This window comes from Ostrinia furnacalis, unplaced genomic scaffold (assembly GCF_004193835.3).
Source record: "Ostrinia furnacalis isolate ACB-3 unplaced genomic scaffold, ASM419383v2 OfSCF7447, whole genome shotgun sequence".
NCBI lineage: Eukaryota > Metazoa > Arthropoda > Insecta > Lepidoptera > Crambidae > Ostrinia > Ostrinia furnacalis.
The window spans coordinates 212,538-232,045 of record NW_021137686.1 but is presented as its reverse complement, the minus strand read 5'-3'; the positions used below and the strand labels follow the sequence as shown (position 1 = coordinate 232,045).

The 19,508-nt window shown below is 38.2% G+C and overlaps 3 protein-coding genes across 3 annotated transcripts; 1 reads left to right on the top strand and 2 right to left on the bottom strand.

The window, feature by feature from the left end:
* Positions 1-7,462: 7,462 nt before the first annotated feature.
* On the bottom strand, positions 7,463-10,318 carry Scgbeta (sarcoglycan beta). Its single transcript, XM_028320740.1, has 4 exons — positions 9,935-10,318; positions 9,025-9,190; positions 8,420-8,582; positions 7,463-7,872 (listed from the first exon to the last, which is right to left on the bottom strand). Exons 1-4 carry the CDS (start codon positions 10,236-10,238, stop codon positions 7,501-7,503), a joined length of 1,005 nt encoding a protein of 334 aa, XP_028176541.1. The 5' UTR covers positions 10,239-10,318; the 3' UTR covers positions 7,463-7,500.
* Positions 10,319-10,515: 197 nt separating this feature from the next.
* Prosalpha2 (proteasome alpha2 subunit) lies at positions 10,516-16,540 on the top strand. The gene is made up of 7 exons (XM_028320741.1): positions 10,516-10,607; positions 10,793-10,869; positions 11,106-11,204; positions 13,141-13,297; positions 14,293-14,448; positions 15,181-15,277; positions 16,406-16,540. Exons 1-7 carry the CDS (start codon positions 10,567-10,569, stop codon positions 16,481-16,483), a joined length of 705 nt encoding a protein of 234 aa, XP_028176542.1. The 5' UTR covers positions 10,516-10,566; the 3' UTR covers positions 16,484-16,540.
* Positions 16,541-17,063: 523 nt separating this feature from the next.
* LOC114364553 (uncharacterized) lies at positions 17,064-18,362 on the bottom strand. Its single transcript, XM_028320742.1, has 2 exons — positions 18,075-18,362; positions 17,064-17,322 (listed from the first exon to the last, which is right to left on the bottom strand). The coding sequence occupies exons 1-2, from the start codon at positions 18,235-18,237 to the stop codon at positions 17,078-17,080; spliced, it is 408 nt and encodes a 135-aa protein (XP_028176543.1). The 5' UTR covers positions 18,238-18,362; the 3' UTR covers positions 17,064-17,077.
* Between the last annotated feature and the right edge of the window lie 1,146 nt (positions 18,363-19,508).

Here is a 19,508-nt window from a genome sequence, read left to right as displayed (position 1 = left end):
TGTAATACACTGAGTGACGAGACTCTATGGAACCTGATTCCTTCATTCATGATCGGAAAATGTTTGTCATTTTTTGTTGTCCGTTTTTCATAAGTTTAACAAACATAAATCACACGACAGGACCACAAAGGGGCGTAACGGAGCTAACAATCGCATTTTTATACCACCATAAATACAACGCGTTTATTTTATGGTTTTATGATATTGAATGCTTAAGGGCATTTCTACGGGGACGACCGATCGACCTACTGGGGCGAAAAAAGTACCTTTAAAATTGAAGTACGGACTTGAAAAAAATCACACGTATTTATAGGACTCTTGACTTGATGGAGAGCATATTTAGAAGACCGCCAGGTTTTACATCTCGCCTTGAAAAAATCCGAAAGTTCAAAAACGGGCGAAATTTGGCCTAAAATGGAGTGTCCGGTTTCCAGAATTTACTCGTTTTTGCTTCATAACTTTTGAAATAATAACTTCCCCATTATGAAACCCACATTCATAGAACAAGGGATAGTTAATAAAGCTATATAAATGAGTTTCTTTATTGCAAGTCCTTGGGTTTTAATACAGTAACACATTTAAATGTTGTCCGACGTGTGTGCCTCAATTCCGTGNCCACATCAAAGCACAGTAATTGCCCAGTATCTTAAAACAAAATAATCAATTTGAAAATGACAAAATAGGGTTTAAATAAACAAAACAAAACATTAAACTTAAATTCTAGTAGTACAGTCTACAAAAATTCAAAATAAATTGCGTTTGGCCTTATTAACATATTATCAAATATTTCTTGAGCTGATGTTGATGAGTCAGAATCGGTAGAGACAGAATCATCTTGGTACTTCAAAACATAGATGACGCAAAAATTTGAATTTTATATGTATGTCGTNTGCCCTTAACGAGTCCGTACTAAAGTTGTGGTTCATCCCAGTTTTACAGCGCCTATCAAAATATTTCCCTGATATGTGCTCATTCTGGCCCGCTGTAAAAATGGTGATATAAATTTATACGTAATAAGCCTGAGTGTTTGAATACAAAATAAGGTATAAAAGTAAACAGTAAAAATTAATTTGCTAATGGTTTGCGAGGAACGTTTGTCGCTGTATATTGAAGGAATAGCGCCTTTGGGTATTAAGCACGTGAGGATGCTAATGTTATTTAATCGTATTGAGTTTCTACTAAAACTTAAGTAGATATTATTACCTATGATATCCCAGAAAAGTATGTAAATAACTATCACGCTGTTAGAAATAGAGAAAGTCGGTTTTATACTTATTCAGTTACAAAATTGTGTTTAATTTCTAATAATTTCGATCCTACGCTATTAATGGACATCGAATAATCTAAATAAAAAGTGTTTACAATATCAAACTAATAAGCAATAGGCCCAATGATTCACTTAAGACAAAAGAGGATCTAAAACTAGACCTGCATTTCTATTTACCATCCAAAATCAACGGGTTTCCTGAAAATGTGTTCACTGACCTTAAAATCCAATCCGCACGCACGTGAGTCCAGTAATGCAGGCTGTATCGACGTGAGTGATTTACAAATGAAGGGGAAACCCACATTAGCCGGCACGCACGCTGGATTAACCAGAGATCAGCTTTATAGACCGGCTTGCTTTTATAATCGGGTAAGCAAGACCGTGAGGCAGCTGAAATGCTGAAATAATAATCGTTTCGGTCTCTATTTGCCTGAATTTAGCAATGATTTTATTTTTGTGTTCTTTTACTTTTTACAAAGAAAGAAACTAATTATTATAAATACATTGATATGATACTAGTCGAGCTAGTTAAAATTAAGGTTATATTAACATTACAAATGCTCAATGTACCTATCAACTGCCTTTATTCAAAAGTTATGGCGATTAATCTGTGGAATCTATTTCAAAGACTTTTAGTCTTAAAAATTACATAACAATTTTAACAATCTGTGTGAAAAAGGCAGTGTTTTGCAGCACATACACAAATTATAGAAACTAACTTACTTTATGGTGATAACTACAAAATTAACTTCGTTATTGACAATTTATTGTATTTTAGCAATCGTTAGCTTTTAAACTACACCTTTCATCTTTATTTGACACAAACAAATACACGTGCATTCGGTGTATTTCCCAACAAATAAAACAAGATGGACTGTTCATTCCCATGCCGTTCGGTCGCAAAAACAGTATCCACGGTTATCTATCCATCTCCCAGTTATTTCACGAAAAAGATTTATTAGTTATTGCACGGGTCGGCCTGACGTTCATACGCTTCCATTTTTTGCGAAAACTGTCAATAAACTCGTGTTAAGTTAGTGTTGTGTAACTATGAAGTATCGATATCAAGTGAATAGGCATATTGTAACATCAATTATGATATTTGATTTGACACAGGTTTTCCTTCTCAGACTGCAGCTGTAGTAATGTATCTCTGTAAAATCTTCCTGAAACTAGAAACAGTTAGCTTCTTCAACTTAAACGTCCGGTCCCTTTAAAGTTGTCGACTTTAATGTATTGAGAACTAGATTAAAAATAAGATACTAATAATGCCCGTTTTCACCATCAATCCCTATTTTTAAGTGACCCCTTTGAAAACAAAATTCCTGTTATGTGTTACCATAGGGGTCACTTAAAAACTAGGGATTGGTGTTGAAAACGGGCATAATACTATCGTTTATAGGTAAATGGTTGAATTCTTCAAAGAATACGTTAAATTATTCCTAGAGTCAACTATCGATAGTTTATGTTTTACTGGCATCCCTAGCATAGAGGGCGCCACAAGCGATTTCGCTTCTAGTCACGTGCGTGCGGTTTGGTTAGGGAGGGCTGGCCCTTTGTACCGATAGTACGAATTTATTATAGAATTTTATGTGGCTGAAGAATTTATTTGGACTGGGATGCAGTATTGTTAGAATGCTCGACATTGATTGAGGTTTAGACGTCACATAGTGTATTTATGAGTAAGAATAGTACTATAGTTAAATCTAATGGTTTAATCGATTTGCAGTTCAACACGTTCTAAGTCTAGAAACCTGTAGCTATATTTGAGAGGAATATCTAATTCCGTGGTTTTCGGTTAGAATCATCTCGTTTGTTGGTTATTTGAAACGTTTTGTTAATTAATAAGGCTAATTTTCTTCATAAAATAAAATTTTGGTAACGTTAACACTCAAAATACTTATCTAAATGTTTTTTAAGAAATTATTTTTATACAGTTTAAAATGAACTTGCTATTTTAGTCTTTTTCAGAATACTTCTTGTAAACTATGCCACGGACTTTGTTATCTTTTTCAACGTTCATTTAAAAGTATACGGATCTGTATCTACAATTAGTACCTACTTGTACCTAAGTACAAACACAATTAAAAGTTTTTAAGGACAAGAAAAGTCAATGATTCATGAATGTACAAAATTGTTCATGCTTAGCAAATTAAAATCAATATTGTTGTTGATTGGGGAACTCTACAATACAGTATGCTAATTAATATATTTTTCCTCTTTTCCTTCTTTCGTTCTTAAATAAGAAAATCCAATTTATTATTGTTTATGCCACTAATGTACGAGTGAGTTGGTAAATAATGACGTACTTATTAAGGAGATGAAACGGGGAAATATGGGTAAAGGACCTCCGGTAATTACTTGATTATTCAAACGTGAATCACGTAAACATTGGTCATAGGTTTATTTATAACAAGTATAATTATTTTGCAATAAGATCCTAGCGATTCCTTCATAAACATCATTGCAAATTTTGAAATCTAACTATACCATTATAATATCATAATAACAGAAAAACGCTAGTTTCGGTTATAAGCTTCCATGTCACTTAAGCAGACTTTTGAAGAAAATGCTTCGATACTAGTGACAGAACGCCACGACTATAAAATAATCAAAACTATAAAATAGTACCTTATTATTAACACTTTACTTTATTTCTTTGTTTAGGAATTGCTTCATGTAAATTCATGTTTTGCAGGATATGCTCCAGCCATATGATACACAATAACATGTTACTTATTTGGTTGCGTATTTGTTTTTACGTTCTTACATAACGGATATACGAGCACATTAGACCAACTTTGATAGCCTATAAGCAGTAACTATAACTAATCGAGATTAAACAAACAAGTGCGATTAGGGATAACCTTAAAGCTAAATTACATGTTTCTGCGATAGGTATCTGTGATATCACTAACTTACGAGATATTTTCAGATTTCCTGAATAAGAAATCTTATAGGATATCTTGCTATTGAGATAAGAATATGATACATCAAGTATTGTCAGTACTTACTGATTAGTGCGGGGTCATCCTAAACCTAAAATGACGATGGAAAATGGTACAGAAAATGTCTTGTAGAGGCTACTTTTTTGTGTATTCTTAGAAGACATTTCCTATATTGAATTTGAAAGAAAATCTTAAATTGTGTAACAAAATGTTCTCAATACGAGTATGTAGGTACCCTTTCATTAGTGTAACTACTTCGTTTCTTGTTTTTACTGCCATCTAGTAATTGTTGACTGGGAAAGAATGCCTTTAGCTATGAAATAATTCTGGCTCATTCAGTTAGTTCGTATTCGTTTCTATTCTATAATAGAGTTCCTTTCATCTATCGAAAATACTCTACATTCCAAAAACAGTCGATAACGAGTACAAAACGGTCCAAATTGAAAGTATAACTCGGCCACGCGGCCCTAAGAATGTGCAAGGCGGCGAAATCTATAGCTACGCTCCGGCCCTTCGCGAAATTATTGCAGGACCGCCGAAAATGGGTCAATTGCCTCTTGTGTGCGAGCGGGACACCCCAACCCTGGCCGTGGGCGAAAGGGATAGAGGTCTTAATTCGTTCAGGTGACGTCACGAGGGTTTTAACGGGCCCGTTCGTTTTTTTTACGTCTATTGTTTTGGTGGATTCGATGCAGGCGCTCTATCGGCGCGAGTAGAATCAGTAATGTATCTTTCGCTTACTTTTTTTATTTTTTCTGCAAGATAAGGCGAACTTTGTGAAGGAAATGAGCGAGATGAAACAGACGATCTCGCTTTGATCTCGCGACTGTTTATTTTGTTATAATCAGCGGAAGGCGCTCTATGTGGTTGATGAGCTCTTTGTGTTTGCAGTAATTTGCGCGGGCTCAATTGACAGAGCCGACGCCATGTTTGCTCGGAACTGCTTGTAGGAAGTCATTGTTATACCAATTTGCCTACCATTATTTTTTAAATCAGGACTTAGATATTGCTTGTGAACAGCAATTGTACAGAAATAAACTAATACAATTCTTAGATCAATCATCTTGCCCTAAACTAACAGAGCTTCATTTATGGTGACTAACTAGATAATGTAGACTAATACATATTGATAACTTGTATGGGACCGAAACACCTAACTAGTGTTCATGCTGATCACAAAAACGCTTCCCCCCACGGGATTCGAATCTGTAATCACAACTGATGATCGTTAATATTGACTACATAATTATTTCCTAATTGTTCAGAATTTATTGACAGACTTTAAACAATTTATGTTAAGGTAATAGCATTAACAAAATCTTGATGCACGCTGAAAATGAGAAAAGTTCTCAAATTAACCACAACTGTTGAAATCCAGAACCACCAACGTTTCGTTCCATAATTTTTCCTCCAAAAAGTCACTAATTAACCTTTGTGGCGAATGCACAACACAATTATGCAACTGTTCACAGCAAATAATTGTTTCGTGCAGTGAAACATTTGCAAAGAGAAGTGGAGCTGCCTTTGTGAAGCGGCCTGTGAGGCCAAGGCCTCAAGGAGTGCACACATCGTTAGAGGCGGTCAGCCTGAACGTAAAATGATTATCAAAAATCAAAATCAAAAGTATTTATTCAGTTTAGACCACAAGTGGCACTTATGAACGTCAAAATTATTATAGAAAATAATAAAAAAGAAAAGTTAGCCCTTATGGGGCACTTTACATGTCTCCTTATCTTTTGGGCCCTACCAGCGCTTCGAGACAAACATATGGCAAGTGCTGAGAAGAAACGCCGGAACAAACAAACAATTAGATATGCGCTATAGAAATGGTATTGGAATGTATGAGCGCGAGGATATAGGAAATTGAAAACTAGCTAAATATACATACAAAGGGCTCAGGCCTAAGGCAATAAGTCAAATAATGAGTAGTTTCCTTATTAAAATGAGCGCTATCATATCAATTTTTAATTTATCATCGATTTTCGACGACGACGTTGTGATGAAAAACAAACAGCTATGAAACACATCAATACATTTATACATACTAAAAACATAACTAACTTACACTACCATTCCTCTCTTTTAATAATAATTATCAAAGTGTATAATAATGCTACTGATATCTCAAGAAAATAGCGATGAAAGAGAAAGCGCTATCCCTGAATATTGCATTTGAAAACTATAGAGCGTAGGTTTATATGAGGAGTGTCTTTTCAAAAGGGGATACCTACATTCTATCTTATTTTTCACAAAATGGGAAAAACTTATATGGGAAATATTTACAGACCTACCGAAAAGCATTATTTCTGTTATGAAACTATTTCATTACAGTGTTCTAACTACACTTTTTGCCAAAAAATATGACTTATTAATTTAAAGTTACAGAGTTCAGAAAAATCATAATATCCTCTTTTGACACGGATCTTTTATAATATCCCCCTTTGTTCTNTTAAACAATAACTGTAGAAATCAATTCTACAATGAATATTCTTTATTTTGGGATACTTTTATTGCAGTTATTGCTGTGTTTTTAAATCAAAAACCACGATCAAAATGTGACGTTAATCTTCAAATTTGCCAAATTATTTTTAGATTTTACTCAATAATGGTAATGAAATTGAAGAATCTATTTCATTAATGGACTACAAGAATATATGCCCGATGATTACTATATATTTTTAAGCTTATTATATGAGCATAAATAATAGATAGGTACAGGTCTTTGAAAATGAGTCTGCGGCAATTTTTCCGTAAAATGGTTGTGGGAGATGGGGCACTGTGAATTAAGCAAAAGAGTTTTAGTAAATCAGTTTCATTAATGGTCAACACCAAGGATTGACCTATCTTTCGCAGTTATTAAATGATCTCTGGGTGTTGCTTAAGATAGTAATTCATGCTTCCAAAATCTTAGAAATTCGCACAAAAATGTAAAATGGCTCTTAATTCTAAGAGTAAATAATTTGCTAGTTTTATAATAATGCTACAGCGAGTCTATCTACCTACAGCAAAGATTTGTAAAATCGACTCGGTTGTGTTTACATTTGGTACAGTCAGCCTCAAATATTTCGTGACACCCAAAGTAGCCAAAAAGTTCGCAACAGGGTGTGTCAACTTTTTGGCCGCTTTGGGTGTCACGAACTACTTGACGCTGACTGTACATAGTTTCTTCTCTCACTCAATATCGGTATATGTAGTAAGATTTGAATATCTATTGATATGGGGTTAAAGTACATTATTGACTTATTAATACTTAAAATCAACCTCTAATCCATATCTGAAATCAACTCACGCGCACGGATTATTAGGCGCTGTCAAATTGACGTGAGAGCACGCAACGCGAGTGCCATCTGGTGCCGGCACCCTAAACAACTTCCCTTGTGGCATACACACGCACACTTTAAACTGCCCCTGGATCCTATCAGTTCTGTTGAAAGTCAACGCAATAGGCAATGCCTTTACGTCAACGAAGACTCCTTCTTTCCCGCTCAAAACTACGGAACCGTTGATGGATTTTAAGTAGATGTCCTGGTCAGCGCTCCAGAGTAACTGCTTGGATTCCATGTGAGTGCCTTCGGAGCCACGAAGGTGAGCGGAATTGTCCGAACGGAGGGTTAGGTCTTCGTCCACTGGTGCTGTGATCCGTTTTGTTGATACTTGCTGGAATGAGAGATGAGAGATTATGTAGGCAATCCAGCCCCCCTATACTAGACTACTGGAAATACGTGAAAGGTTTAATTTGAAATCCCTTAACCAATGAGTATTTATTTAACTACTTACATACAGAAAAATCCTAGAGCGAAGGGTTTTCGAAATTGCTACTATCACGTTTCCCCTCTTGTTGGGAGGAGTGTTAAAAATGGTTCGTAATTAGTTCAAGTTGACTGGAGAACTGTGAAATGGGGTCTTAATCATTTTTCGTCGCTCTAACAAAATAAAGAGCAAGACAGTGCGAGTGCGGAGTAGGGAAAATGTGAAAAAGGACACGGCGAATTATGGAAAAGTAGATGCTTGTGATAATAAACTTGAGCCATTGAAACATGGTTACATGGCCTACCTTAGCGTGTATGTTGTTCAGTCCAGTAGGAACAGTGATGGAGGCGGCGCTAGTACTAAACATTCTCCAGACTTAGGATCAAAATTAACCTTATGAGTTCGAATGAGTTGGCGCCCAAAATAAACCTTATACTAGCGCAATAAGACTTACTTTAGCGTGTATATTGTTCAGCCCAGTAGGAACGTTGATGGAAGCGGCGCCAGTACTAAACACAGTCTCTCCAGACTCAGGATCGGTCAATTCAAACGAGTTGACGCCGCGGACGAACAGGCCAGATGTGTTCACCACCAGCTTCGTATCGGAGCGGGCGACTCTGGAATAACAATATGGGCTCTTTAAAATAAGCATCGGCACATCTTCAGGGCAAGTGCAGTGTAGGTTGTCCACTCGCAAGGTGGACAGACGCCCTTATAAACGTAGGAAGGCACTGGAAGCAGGCCACTGCTAACCGGCCAATCTTGGAATCATTGGTGGCTATCCCCCGCATCACCCCAGGGCATTGGACTAAAGATGTTGGAAGATTAGAAATCCAATATGGAATTTGCATCGCAATTTTAAAGGTCCAAAGGGACCCCGTTTTTTTGTTGACTACGTCTTTGGGTGATAGACATGATCGGTCGTAGATACGCGGACCAAATCAAGGATTTATTTTCGATAAAATCTTTTGTATGCTAACGAAATTATTTCAATACGCTAATAGTGGTAGCCTATTCTATTAGTTAGTACTCTGCTTCTTACCATCCAGGATCACTGACCTGGTCTGCAAGTTGAAGTTGACGGAGCCGTTTTCGCTGGTGATGCTAACAGGCTCGTCGCGGAAGCCCTCGATGAGGCCGTCCCTCTTGTAGACATGCTCCAGCTCCGCGCGCCCCAGGAGTTTGATGGCGTTGTGTTCGGGTAAGAACTCTATGGATTCCATGCCTGTAGGAAAAGTCGTGATGAGGCGTAAGAGCTTTATTATCTAGCAGTCACCTTAAGAGTAGGCGCACATACACATCGCGTATTGATTTTTAGTTGGCCGATAGTTGTGCCCGATTTTAAATTGTATAAAGAATCGGCCAAATCGAATCGGCGTAGTGTGCGCACTTCCATACATGCCCATACTGATCAACTGCCCGACTAAACTATCGGCCGACGAAAAATCAACGGTGTGCGCCTACTCTAAAGCCGTCTCCAGCGCGCGTTTTGCCCTACACAATAACAAAAACATGTCAACATTCAACAAAATTGCCAGCGAAAATGTTTGAATGTTAACATGGTGGCGTGCGCGCAAAACACTCGTTGAAGACCCGGCTTTAGTAAGACTTGATTTTTGCGCGAGATTCCCCAAAAGGACTTTGGATTTGAAGAATAATAAAAATCGGGCAAAGCCGCTGGCAAAAGCTAGTACAGGCTGTGCAGTCAACGTCAAATAGTCCGTGACACCCAACGTGGCCAAAGTATTATCAACACCACCTCTTTTGGCTACTTTGGGTGTCACGAATTATTTTACGCTGACTTTACTTAATAACTTTCTTATTTTCGAGACTAGATGGCGCTGTGTACATTAATATAGGGTGTACTTTAATAAGTAGGATTAGGACAGAAGGGCAAAAAAAGATAAAGAAAGAATGAAGGGGCCTAGTTTTCTATGGTAAATAGGTCAACAAATTCACGGACACTTACCTTGTCCGAGACGCAAAACAGCCAAAATAGTGAATGTCAAAATTAAATTTCCGATCGCGAGCGCGAACAACAAACAGACCAGGGTCCAAAACGCAAAAGTCTTCCTTCCTTTATGCATCGACTTCGTAACTTCATTCCCATTTTTATCCGAGTAATTTTTAACATTCCCCGTGGATTTATTCAAGAAAACCTGGCTCTGTGTAGGCGTCTTCGTAATTAGCGCTTTCTCTGCGCGATTCCGTTCTAATGTACTTTCCGACATATCTTCAGAGGCGGGCGAAACTCCACGTAAGCCCCCAAACATACCAAAATAATATTTATTACAGTTTTTTGGTAAAGAACACGAATTTTATAAATAGCCCAAATGTTTCCACAAATCTGACAACTCAAATTATTGAGCGAAAGATGCGTTCCCCTATTGGTGGATTCATCAGCCAATAGGAATCAAGCTTCACGGACTTGAACATATAGTAATTGGCCAACAGGAATCGAGTATTCAATTGAAAATCGGTATGGTGTAATGAGCCCTTTATTAAAAAATTTGACATTTGGCGGTGATACTCTCTAATCTGTGGCGGTGATGCCAACATAAAGAAACAAACAGAAATGATTTGACAATTTGCTTTGTAATCATGGCGTCAGAACGTTACAGCTTTTCTCTTACAACTTTCAGGTAATTTTGCTTTATTTACGCTTAATTTGTCGCTAATTGTTACACCAGTATAATCACTAACAATGTGCCTACGTTTGTGTATTGTAAAATCATTCTTTGACCCGTAAATGAACTAGAATTGAAGGTACAAACTTTACTGTGTTAGAAAGTGTTTTAATTCTGTTTAATTCCTATTTTATTTATAGCCCGTCAGGAAAATTAGTGCAAATCGAATATGCTTTAGCCGCTGTAGCAGCCGGCGGCACCTCCGTCGGCATAAAAGGTAAATAATATGAGTTATTTCAATCTCACTTTGAGGTTAGACTCTTTCGAAATTTTGACACAAAATTAAAGCAATACACTGCTATTTCTCTATAAAATTAAGCATAGAATACGTCTTTCTTAATTTTATCAGTTGATAATGCAATTTTTAGCGTTTTTCAAGACCTTTAAACGTTTTTGCAAAGTCATCAAAATTATAGTAAAAATGCTAATTACTTGTTAATAATTATGTTTCAGCATCAAATGGAGTCGTCATTGCAACTGAGAACAAGCACAAAAGTATTCTGTATGATGAACACAGTGTGAACAAAGTTGAAATGATCACAGGCCATATCGGTAAGTTGGTGTTAGTGATAAATAACTAAAGTGAGTAAGTAAAGTAAAAGTAAAAAAGTATTTATTACTAAAAGATGTCACATTGTACAAATTATTCTGGCGGTCTCTGCACTAAGCAGGAAAGCTTGTATCGCAGCGGCCAATATGAACAATTACCTTAAAAATAATGACATTGGTCTTGATAACTAACCATACTGTCCCAAGAGCCTGCAAACCTAGTATTTACATAGAAATACTAACACAACTTAAAAATTGTGCTCTTCAGTGCTTCGTGCTGTTGTAAATCAGTGTCAGACATCCTAGTGTACTTTTCTACACAACTATCTTCCGCGAAGAGGCTTAGTAAAACATTTAGTTTAATCCTTGTCATTCAGTTTGTAATCCGTGACGAGTAAATTATTCAGTTACAATACAATCTCATTTTTTGATGATATCCATGAACCAAAAAATCTTGAGTGTCTCAATTTATACTGAGCAGGCACCATATTGGCATGACAGAAAGCACCTTTCATAGTCTATACATAGTAGTGTTCATTATTTGTTATTTGTATAATTTGTGTTAAATAAAGTTTTTATTTCTTGCTTGAGGCTTAACGTTGGACTGACAATCATATTTAATTCTATTCCTATTTTGTATATCAGTGATGTACAGTTGTTACAGATTTACATGTAATAAATAAATGTTTGAAGTCACCACTCTTACTTAGTCCAGGCATGGTATACTCGAGCATGGGCCTAAACTACTGCAGCCGTATACAGAAAGAAAGCTACACAAAGGAAGCAAGTTAAATGGCATTAGTGTCCAGCGCTGACCAGCGCTTGTTGAAACTTGTCGGCGCCGTTCAGTGCTTATCGGCGCGCGTTCATATATTTTCCTGCGCGGGTTACCAGTGCTGTCAAGCGCTTATACGTTTCTAGCTTTCTTTCTGTATACGGCCCAAGATGGCACAGCAGTCCCTTGAATTAACATGTCGTACCGTTAAATGCATAATAAGCACACATTTATCACTAAGAATAAGTAAATCATCACTTCACGGGATTTATTGCAACAATATCCATTTTAACGGTAAATAAAATATTTACCCTCCCGACGTTTTGGCTCGGTTGCACGAGTCATGGTCGCGGGCAGACTGAAAAGATGCGGCGTCGTCTGTCGGACTGACTGTACCACTGACGAAAATATTGTGCAAATGCGGGTGGGTGAAGAAAACTCATCGCGTCGGAGCAGACGACGCCGCATCTCCTCAGTCTGCCCGCGACCATGACTCGTGCAACCGAGCCGAAACGTCGGGAGGGTAAATATTTTATTTACCGTTAAAGTAGATATTGTTGCAATAAATCCCGTGAAGTGATAATTTTATAGTAAAACTAGCTTTCCGCCCGCGGCTTCGCCCGCGTGGAATGTTGTCTGTCACAGAAAAACTTTATCGCGCGCGTCCCTGTTTCAAAAACCGGGATAAAAACTATCCTATGTTCTTTCCCGGGACTCAAACTATCTCTATGCCAAATTTCATCAAAATCGGTTGCGAGGTTTAAGCGGGAAAGCGTAACAGAGAGACAGACAGACAGAGTTACTTTCGCATTTATAATATTAGTTGGGATGGGATGCAACATAATCATCATCATCAACAGCCCTTTACAGTCCACTGCTGGACTATGAGCCTCCTCCACTATGGTGGAGGGATTTGCCATAATCCCCACGCTTGGCAGGCGGGTTGGAGATCGCAGTTTAAAAGATTGATATTTTTCAGAGAGCGCTGCTGGCCCATTCTCTGTTTGTTGTGTAGTCCCTAAGTCGCCTCTTACGACACCCGCGGGAAGAGTAGGGGTTGGTGACAAATGTATTCTACTCTGCCGTCACCACACGGCGTGTGCAACATAATAGTTTAAAATATAATAAGTAAATCCCTGAATTTTCCACTAACCTTGTCTCCAGGCATGGTATACTCCGGCATGGGTCCGGACTACCGCCTGCTCGTTGCTCAAGCCCGCAAGATGGCACAGCAGTACTTCCTGATGTACCACGAGCCGATTCCTACCGCGCAGCTGGTGCAGCGGGTAGCTACCGTTATGCAGGAATACACGCAGTCTGGGTAAGTACTTATAATCCAAAAAAAACAGCTCATCTGCTTTCAAAAAAAAATATTTTTAACAGCAAACTGAGAATACTAAGGCTGAGTTGCACCACCTAACTTTGACCGTAAGTTTAACGATATAGATGACCCACGCTGAACTGTCCCACCAAACTCGAATGACAACAACAACAACATCGTTCAACTATATGGTTTCCAACATGGCAAAAATCGGAACCAGCGATCCGGTATTGACGGTGGCGCCCCACTCAATGTCATGCATAGGACAGTTCAATATTTTGGAACTATAATCGAGGTGTTTTGTATGGAGTTTGACAGATTTCTGACGTTTGTCAAATTTAAAGTAAGATGGTGCAACCCAGCCTAACAGTTGTTGTTATATTTGCTTGTGTTTTCTAAAGGCATTTAAGTTTCTTAAATGCTTAGGGCCCCAATAGGTTAAAGTTGGCCCACTATCCACATCTTAGGGATGAAACCATGGAGAAAGTATAAGCGACACCCACTATCTCTATTAAACTACCCGCAGGTTTTTTGTCGCCTGATAGCTTTTTTTTTAAATAGTATGAACATTTATGAAACTGCGTGCATTACACTGATTATTACAAAAGAACCAAAGTTTCGGCCAATAAAAAATCGTAGGCAGTAGGGACTACGCTAAAACTCGTGTGGGGGCGCTCGCACGCATGGCCGCATCGAAAAATAGTACCTACTACCCGTTTGCGCTAAGTTTGCGGTCCGTGGAATGCGCGTCCCCTCCCCCAACCACGATTAAACGCAATTAGTTAGTGATAAATGCAATTAAATGTGTCTTATTTTACGCAAATACAATTTTTTTATCAAAATTAATAAATAAAAAATATTTTAAATATAGTTTCTTAAAGATATATTATAGACGCTTTCCTTCGAGTGACATCATTTCGCCAGCAGCAAACTTAAAGCGAACGGATAGTATAGCAGTGTAGTGTCACAATATAATGGTTTGTTTTACATCACAGAGGCGTGCGTCCCTTCGGCGTGTCCCTCCTCATCTGCGGCTGGGACGGCGGACGACCGTACCTGTTCCAGTGTGATCCATCCGGCGCGTACTTCGCCTGGAAGGCGACGGCTATGGGAAAGAACTTCAATAACGGAAAGACATTCCTTGAGAAAAGGTACGCACACTTAGGCCCAGAACAGACGGTGAAACGCAACTGCAACGAAACTGCAACTGCTAGTTACTTTTGAGTTGCATCTAAGTTTCTGCCATAGCGTCCGTTGAGAGACCACACATGACGCGACCAGTTTGAAACTTTCATGTGTAGTCTCTCAACAGACGCTAGTTTAGTTAGGCCGATTTTAAAAGGTGGAGTGGAGCGGTGAAATGTTTTGAATTACCAATAAGACTTCATTTTACCCATTATCATTCCTATTAGGGATGTTTCCTGGGTAAAAAAGCAAGTTTTAATCGATCTCAATGAAATCAGATTGGTTATTTAAAATATTTCTCCAATCCACTCCGCCTTGCTGGAAACCTTATTTATTTATTGTATTGAATAGACTCCGAAAATACTGGACCGATTTGAAAAAATATTTCATCATTAGAATCCTACATATATTATTTCTGATGAACATAGGCGGTACAAAGTTCGCTGAGTCAGCTAGTACCATATAAATTGGTACATAATATGAATTGCAGGTTAATCTTTGGGCTCTACAGAAAAAACTAACCAACCGAATGGAGAACCTCCTCCTTTTCTTGAAGTCGGTAAAAAAAACTAGTATATACTGTAAAGTTTCATCAAAATCCGTTCAGTAAATTTTGCGTGATAGAACAACAAATATCCATCCATTCTCAACAACTAGCAGGATAAGATATTAATACATAAGTGTCTTCTCTCTTTCAGATATACAGAAGAACTGGAATTGGACGATGCAGTCCACACGGCGATCCTGACTTTGAAGGAAGGCTTCGAGGGGCAGATGAGCGCCGACAATATTGAGGTAAAGTATTTTATAATGTTATTACATCAGACAAAAATATTACCTTAAAACATGTGTAATATCATCATCATCCATTTAGTCTCCACTGCAGAAGCAAGACCCTCTATTTATCAGACGCAAATGGAGGATTTGGCCTACACTCCCCACTCTGGCCAGACTAGGGAGGCCTGAAGTTCACGAATAACCCTTAGTTGCTTCTTATGATATCCATGCCATGGGAAGAGGGGGTAGTATTTAACGTGATTTCCCTAGACCCTACTAATTAGTTCTACTGGCAGTATCACGGATAGTTTATGTTATAGGCGGTACAACTACTAAATTTTTTCTACCGTGGTTCTATGAGGCAGGACTACAGGCAATGCCCGGTTATAAATGCCTATTTGCAAATAGAAATGAATTATTATCGATCCAGTTTATACCTGCCTTTAAAAAGGTAGTAGGATAAAGCTGGATGTATGCCACTAACAACCAGCTAATCTGCAAATCACTGGGGGAAGCCTATGTTAAGCAGTGGACGTCCTGTGGCTGAAATGATGATGATGATGGAATAGGTTGGGTTGGGGAAGTCTGGTGTGTTGACGGGAAGAGTCTGTATGCTCGCGCCTTTAAAAGCCTACTTACCCTGGGTTGCACCATCTTATATTAACTATCACAAACGTCAAGCTCCATACAAAAACACCGGTTAAAGTTAAAGAGGTGCAACTGAGGCAGGGCCGTCTTTAACCTATTAGGGGCCCTGGGCACTTAAATCAAGGGGGGCCCATATCATCTGGAGAAAGGTCTTTTGAGTAGACAGGGGCCCCCAGTGTTAAAAACTTAAGGGTTTTCCCCCCAGATTTAGGGGGCAAATAAGTGAGATGGGATTTTTAGGGGTCTAAAATTATTAATATTTTTGAGGCTTGGTAACACTGAGGGTCCCTTCGGTCGCAGGGCCCTGGGCACGTGCCCAAAGTGCCCAGTGGGAAAGAGGGGCCTGAACTAAGGCTTTAAGACAGTAAGAAAGCTCAGTATGTTGTTAAATTGTCTCATGTGACGTCATGAGATTTTATAAACACCTATCAGAGTGGGGTAGTTATTTTTATAAAATCCTATTTGTAGATAGTAAATGCTTACTTTACTTGTTTCCAGGTGGGCATCTGCGACGCGGCCGGCTTCCGTCGCCTCGAGCCAGCGCACGTGAAGGACTACCTCGCCAATATCCCATAAGATTTGTTATTGTGAGAGTAATAATAATAAACACGTTTTCTAATTAACCTACACAAATAGTGGTTTTATTTCATAGTGATAACATCTAAACTATTAATTCGCAAGCTTCTATCGCTCATACACAAGTAGGCACGTGCAAGTTTGAAAACTAAACTTAGGACTACCTGTCTAGCTAGGACAATAATTTTAATATGTAAATCTACCCATACTTTACACAAACATGAACCTTTATGCACCGCCTACTTTCATTTCTGCTTGTCCTAAAGGTCGACTAGGAGAAAATTCCATATGGCATTAAGTTCACATGTTCATCTGTAATTAAGGGTGACAAAGTGACTGAAATCATTAAGTGTGTCACCTGGCACATGAAGTAAAAAACGAGTACAGCTATAACAAGTCACACATAGAAATCTAATCCAAAACTACAACCCAATCGAGCTAACTGAAATGAAATGAAATGCGACTCCCACTCACCCGTGCTCGCCCCGTCCGTACCAGAGCGTCAATGTGACGTCACGGTTGCCAAGTGCGCAGTTAACTCTACTACTACTTCTACTAAAAGAAACTCCAAGTCGCATCGATTACATTTATTTATCACCTAGAAACATAAGCACCGAAACATACATTGTTCTTTTTGTCCGAAAGCCTGCATTTCCTGGCCCTCCTGGACAATATATCGTGTCCAGGGTACAAACCAGACACTCGAGTTGTGACAGAGAACTTACTGAGCTTTGTACTAACGCTTTTGGGTCTGGTGACGTCACTGTAAGCGTCGCTCAAGTTTGAGAATCGCCCAGAAGATGCCGATATTGATGTGATAGCCAGGGGGGTGTCGTTGCCTGGAATTCGAATTTATGGCTATGGTCTGGTCTCCGAGCACGTAGAATATTGTCCAATGACCCCAAGCTACCCATCCTTATTGGTCGCGCGTAATTATATTGCTGTCGCGCTCGCACACACGCGGGCGCTTGTCGCACAGTCGCGACAGCAATAGGTATAATTACGCGCGAGTGATAAGGATGGGTAGCGTGGGGTCATTGGACAAAATTCTACGTGCTCACAGACCGGGCTTTAGATGAATATGGAACACGCAGTTTTGCAGATCGTTGCGTCCAAAACCAAAATAAAACAAATAATAGCTAGAAATGGCCTTATCTCAAAACTCGAGAAACTTTTTTATGGACATATTAGCTTCAACCATCGCCGGCGCGATCATAGGCCAATGACAGGTCGCGTGACCCATGACGCCGGCAATGGCGATCAGCACGCGTTGGTGTGGTTGAAATTTGAAACATAAGGCTTTGTTCGGTGCGTCATAAGCCATCTACTTCCGGTCACCGGTGTCAGTGTGATTTGGGACACCCTGTATACATTTTAGACAGCACCATCTGCGGTGTTACACCGCCCATCTGTATTTTGCGGGTATCGAACCCGCGACTTCAAGTCAAAGACTTAACGAATAACATTAGAAACTTCAGTCGCTTTCAAAGACGAACCTACTTAAAAATAACTACGTTTTTTACATCCGTCCGTATACTTACTTTTCATTGATAGACTATGAATGGCACTAAATGTTATTTTTCAAACATACCTTGTACTCTCGATTTAGTTTGCTCCACATAACTGGACCGGAACTTTCCGTAAATATCTATATGCTGTATCACGTTCAGAAGCCCGCATCTTTTGTACCGATCTTCAATAGTTTCGTCGTCCACCACAGTTATTGTACCAATTTCTTGTTTAAGCCCATCCATAGTTTATTACTGCTTAATTTAGAATAAGAGCGTTGTGTGTGTCATTTTTATATTAGAAGGGCTTCCCAAAGTATTTTAGTTTAATTTTGTTGAAGAAAGGGAATTTCACATCGCGCGTCGAGTGCCAAAATGAAAAACCAAGCTGTCACAACAAGGAATTTAATTTTTTATTAGGTTTGTCACTCACTGTTGTAAATCCGATCAAAAACACGTGTCAAGATGTTTGCCAACAAGTTTGTACAAATATTTCTTTTTAATAAATCAAAGCAGTTTTTTTTTAAAGAATGCTACAACTTTTCACAGTTGAGGAGTGTCTTTTCAAAAGGGGATACCTACATTCTATCTTATTTTTCACAAAATGGGAAAAACTTATATGGGAAATATTTACAGACCTACCGAAAAGCATTATTTCTGTTATGAAACTATTTCATTACAGTGTTCTAACTACACTTTTTGCCAAAAAATATGACTTATTAATTTAAAGTTACAGAGTTCAGAAAAATCATAATATCCTCTTTTGACACGGATCTTTTATAATATCCCCCTTTGTTCTGTACTTACTGTAAATATCCCCTTTAGTTGTGTACTATTTTGTAAATATCCTCTTTTGTATTGTACATCTCAAGATTTTAAATGATAATAAAACACAGATTATTCTTTTTTTTTAATAATAATAATGACCAAAATTAAAGACGCTACTAAACAGAATTATATTTTTTTAATTATTAGACATTCAAATCCTGATTTGTCCAATATCAGGTGTCAGACAATCACACAACATAGATTCCATTTCGGTATTCTGTTGGTCTTCAGGGCTGCAGTTTGGATCATCAATTAATAATTTTTTATACCACTTCAGTTCATCTAAACTGTACCACACTCTTCGCCAAACTGTTTCTTGAGCAAATAGACGTCAAAATAGGTACCTTGAACTTGCCAGAGTAAAAAAATACCGAAGCGTTCAAAACATACAAATTTTGCGTTCCGTTCTACAGAGTAAAATGTCTAAAAATAAATCCTAAAGCATAAAGTTAAAGGAAATAAAACACTATGTAAAAGTAAATATCCCATTTTGAAACGGCTAATTGGTATAGTGTAAATATTTGTATTGTAAATATCCTCTCTTGTTATGAAATGAAAAATAACTATAATTTTTTTAATTTTGTAAGTGTAAATATCCTGTTTTGAAATGAACACTCATATTTGAAGCTGCTTTACTTGGGAGAATATCCCGTTTTGATTAAGATTTAAGTGACGAAAGTTAGTATTCA

Coding starts and splice junctions, on each gene's coding strand:
- LOC114364553 (XM_028320742.1), bottom strand. CDS start 18,237: ATGGATGGGCTTAAACAAGAAATTGGTACAATAACTGTGGTGGACGAC. Junction 17,323..18,074: donor AACTAAATCGAGAGTACAAG/GTATGTTTGAAA, acceptor TTCGAATTCCAG/GCAACGACACCCCCCTGGCT.
- Scgbeta (XM_028320740.1), bottom strand. CDS start 10,238: ATGTTTGGGGGCTTACGTGGAGTTTCGCCCGCCTCTGAAGATATGTCG. Junction 9,191..9,934: donor TGTTTTGCGTCTCGGACAAG/GTAAGTGTCCGT, acceptor CTTTTCCTACAG/GCATGGAATCCATAGAGTTC. Junction 7,873..8,419: donor TGAACAATATACACGCTAAA/GTAAGTCTTATT, acceptor CTCTCATTCCAG/CAAGTATCAACAAAACGGAT.
- Prosalpha2 (XM_028320741.1), top strand. CDS start 10,567: ATGGCGTCAGAACGTTACAGCTTTTCTCTTACAACTTTCAG. Junction 10,870..11,105: donor CACCTCCGTCGGCATAAAAG/GTAAATAATATG, acceptor ATTATGTTTCAG/CATCAAATGGAGTCGTCATT. Junction 15,278..16,405: donor TGAGCGCCGACAATATTGAG/GTAAAGTATTTT, acceptor ACTTGTTTCCAG/GTGGGCATCTGCGACGCGGC.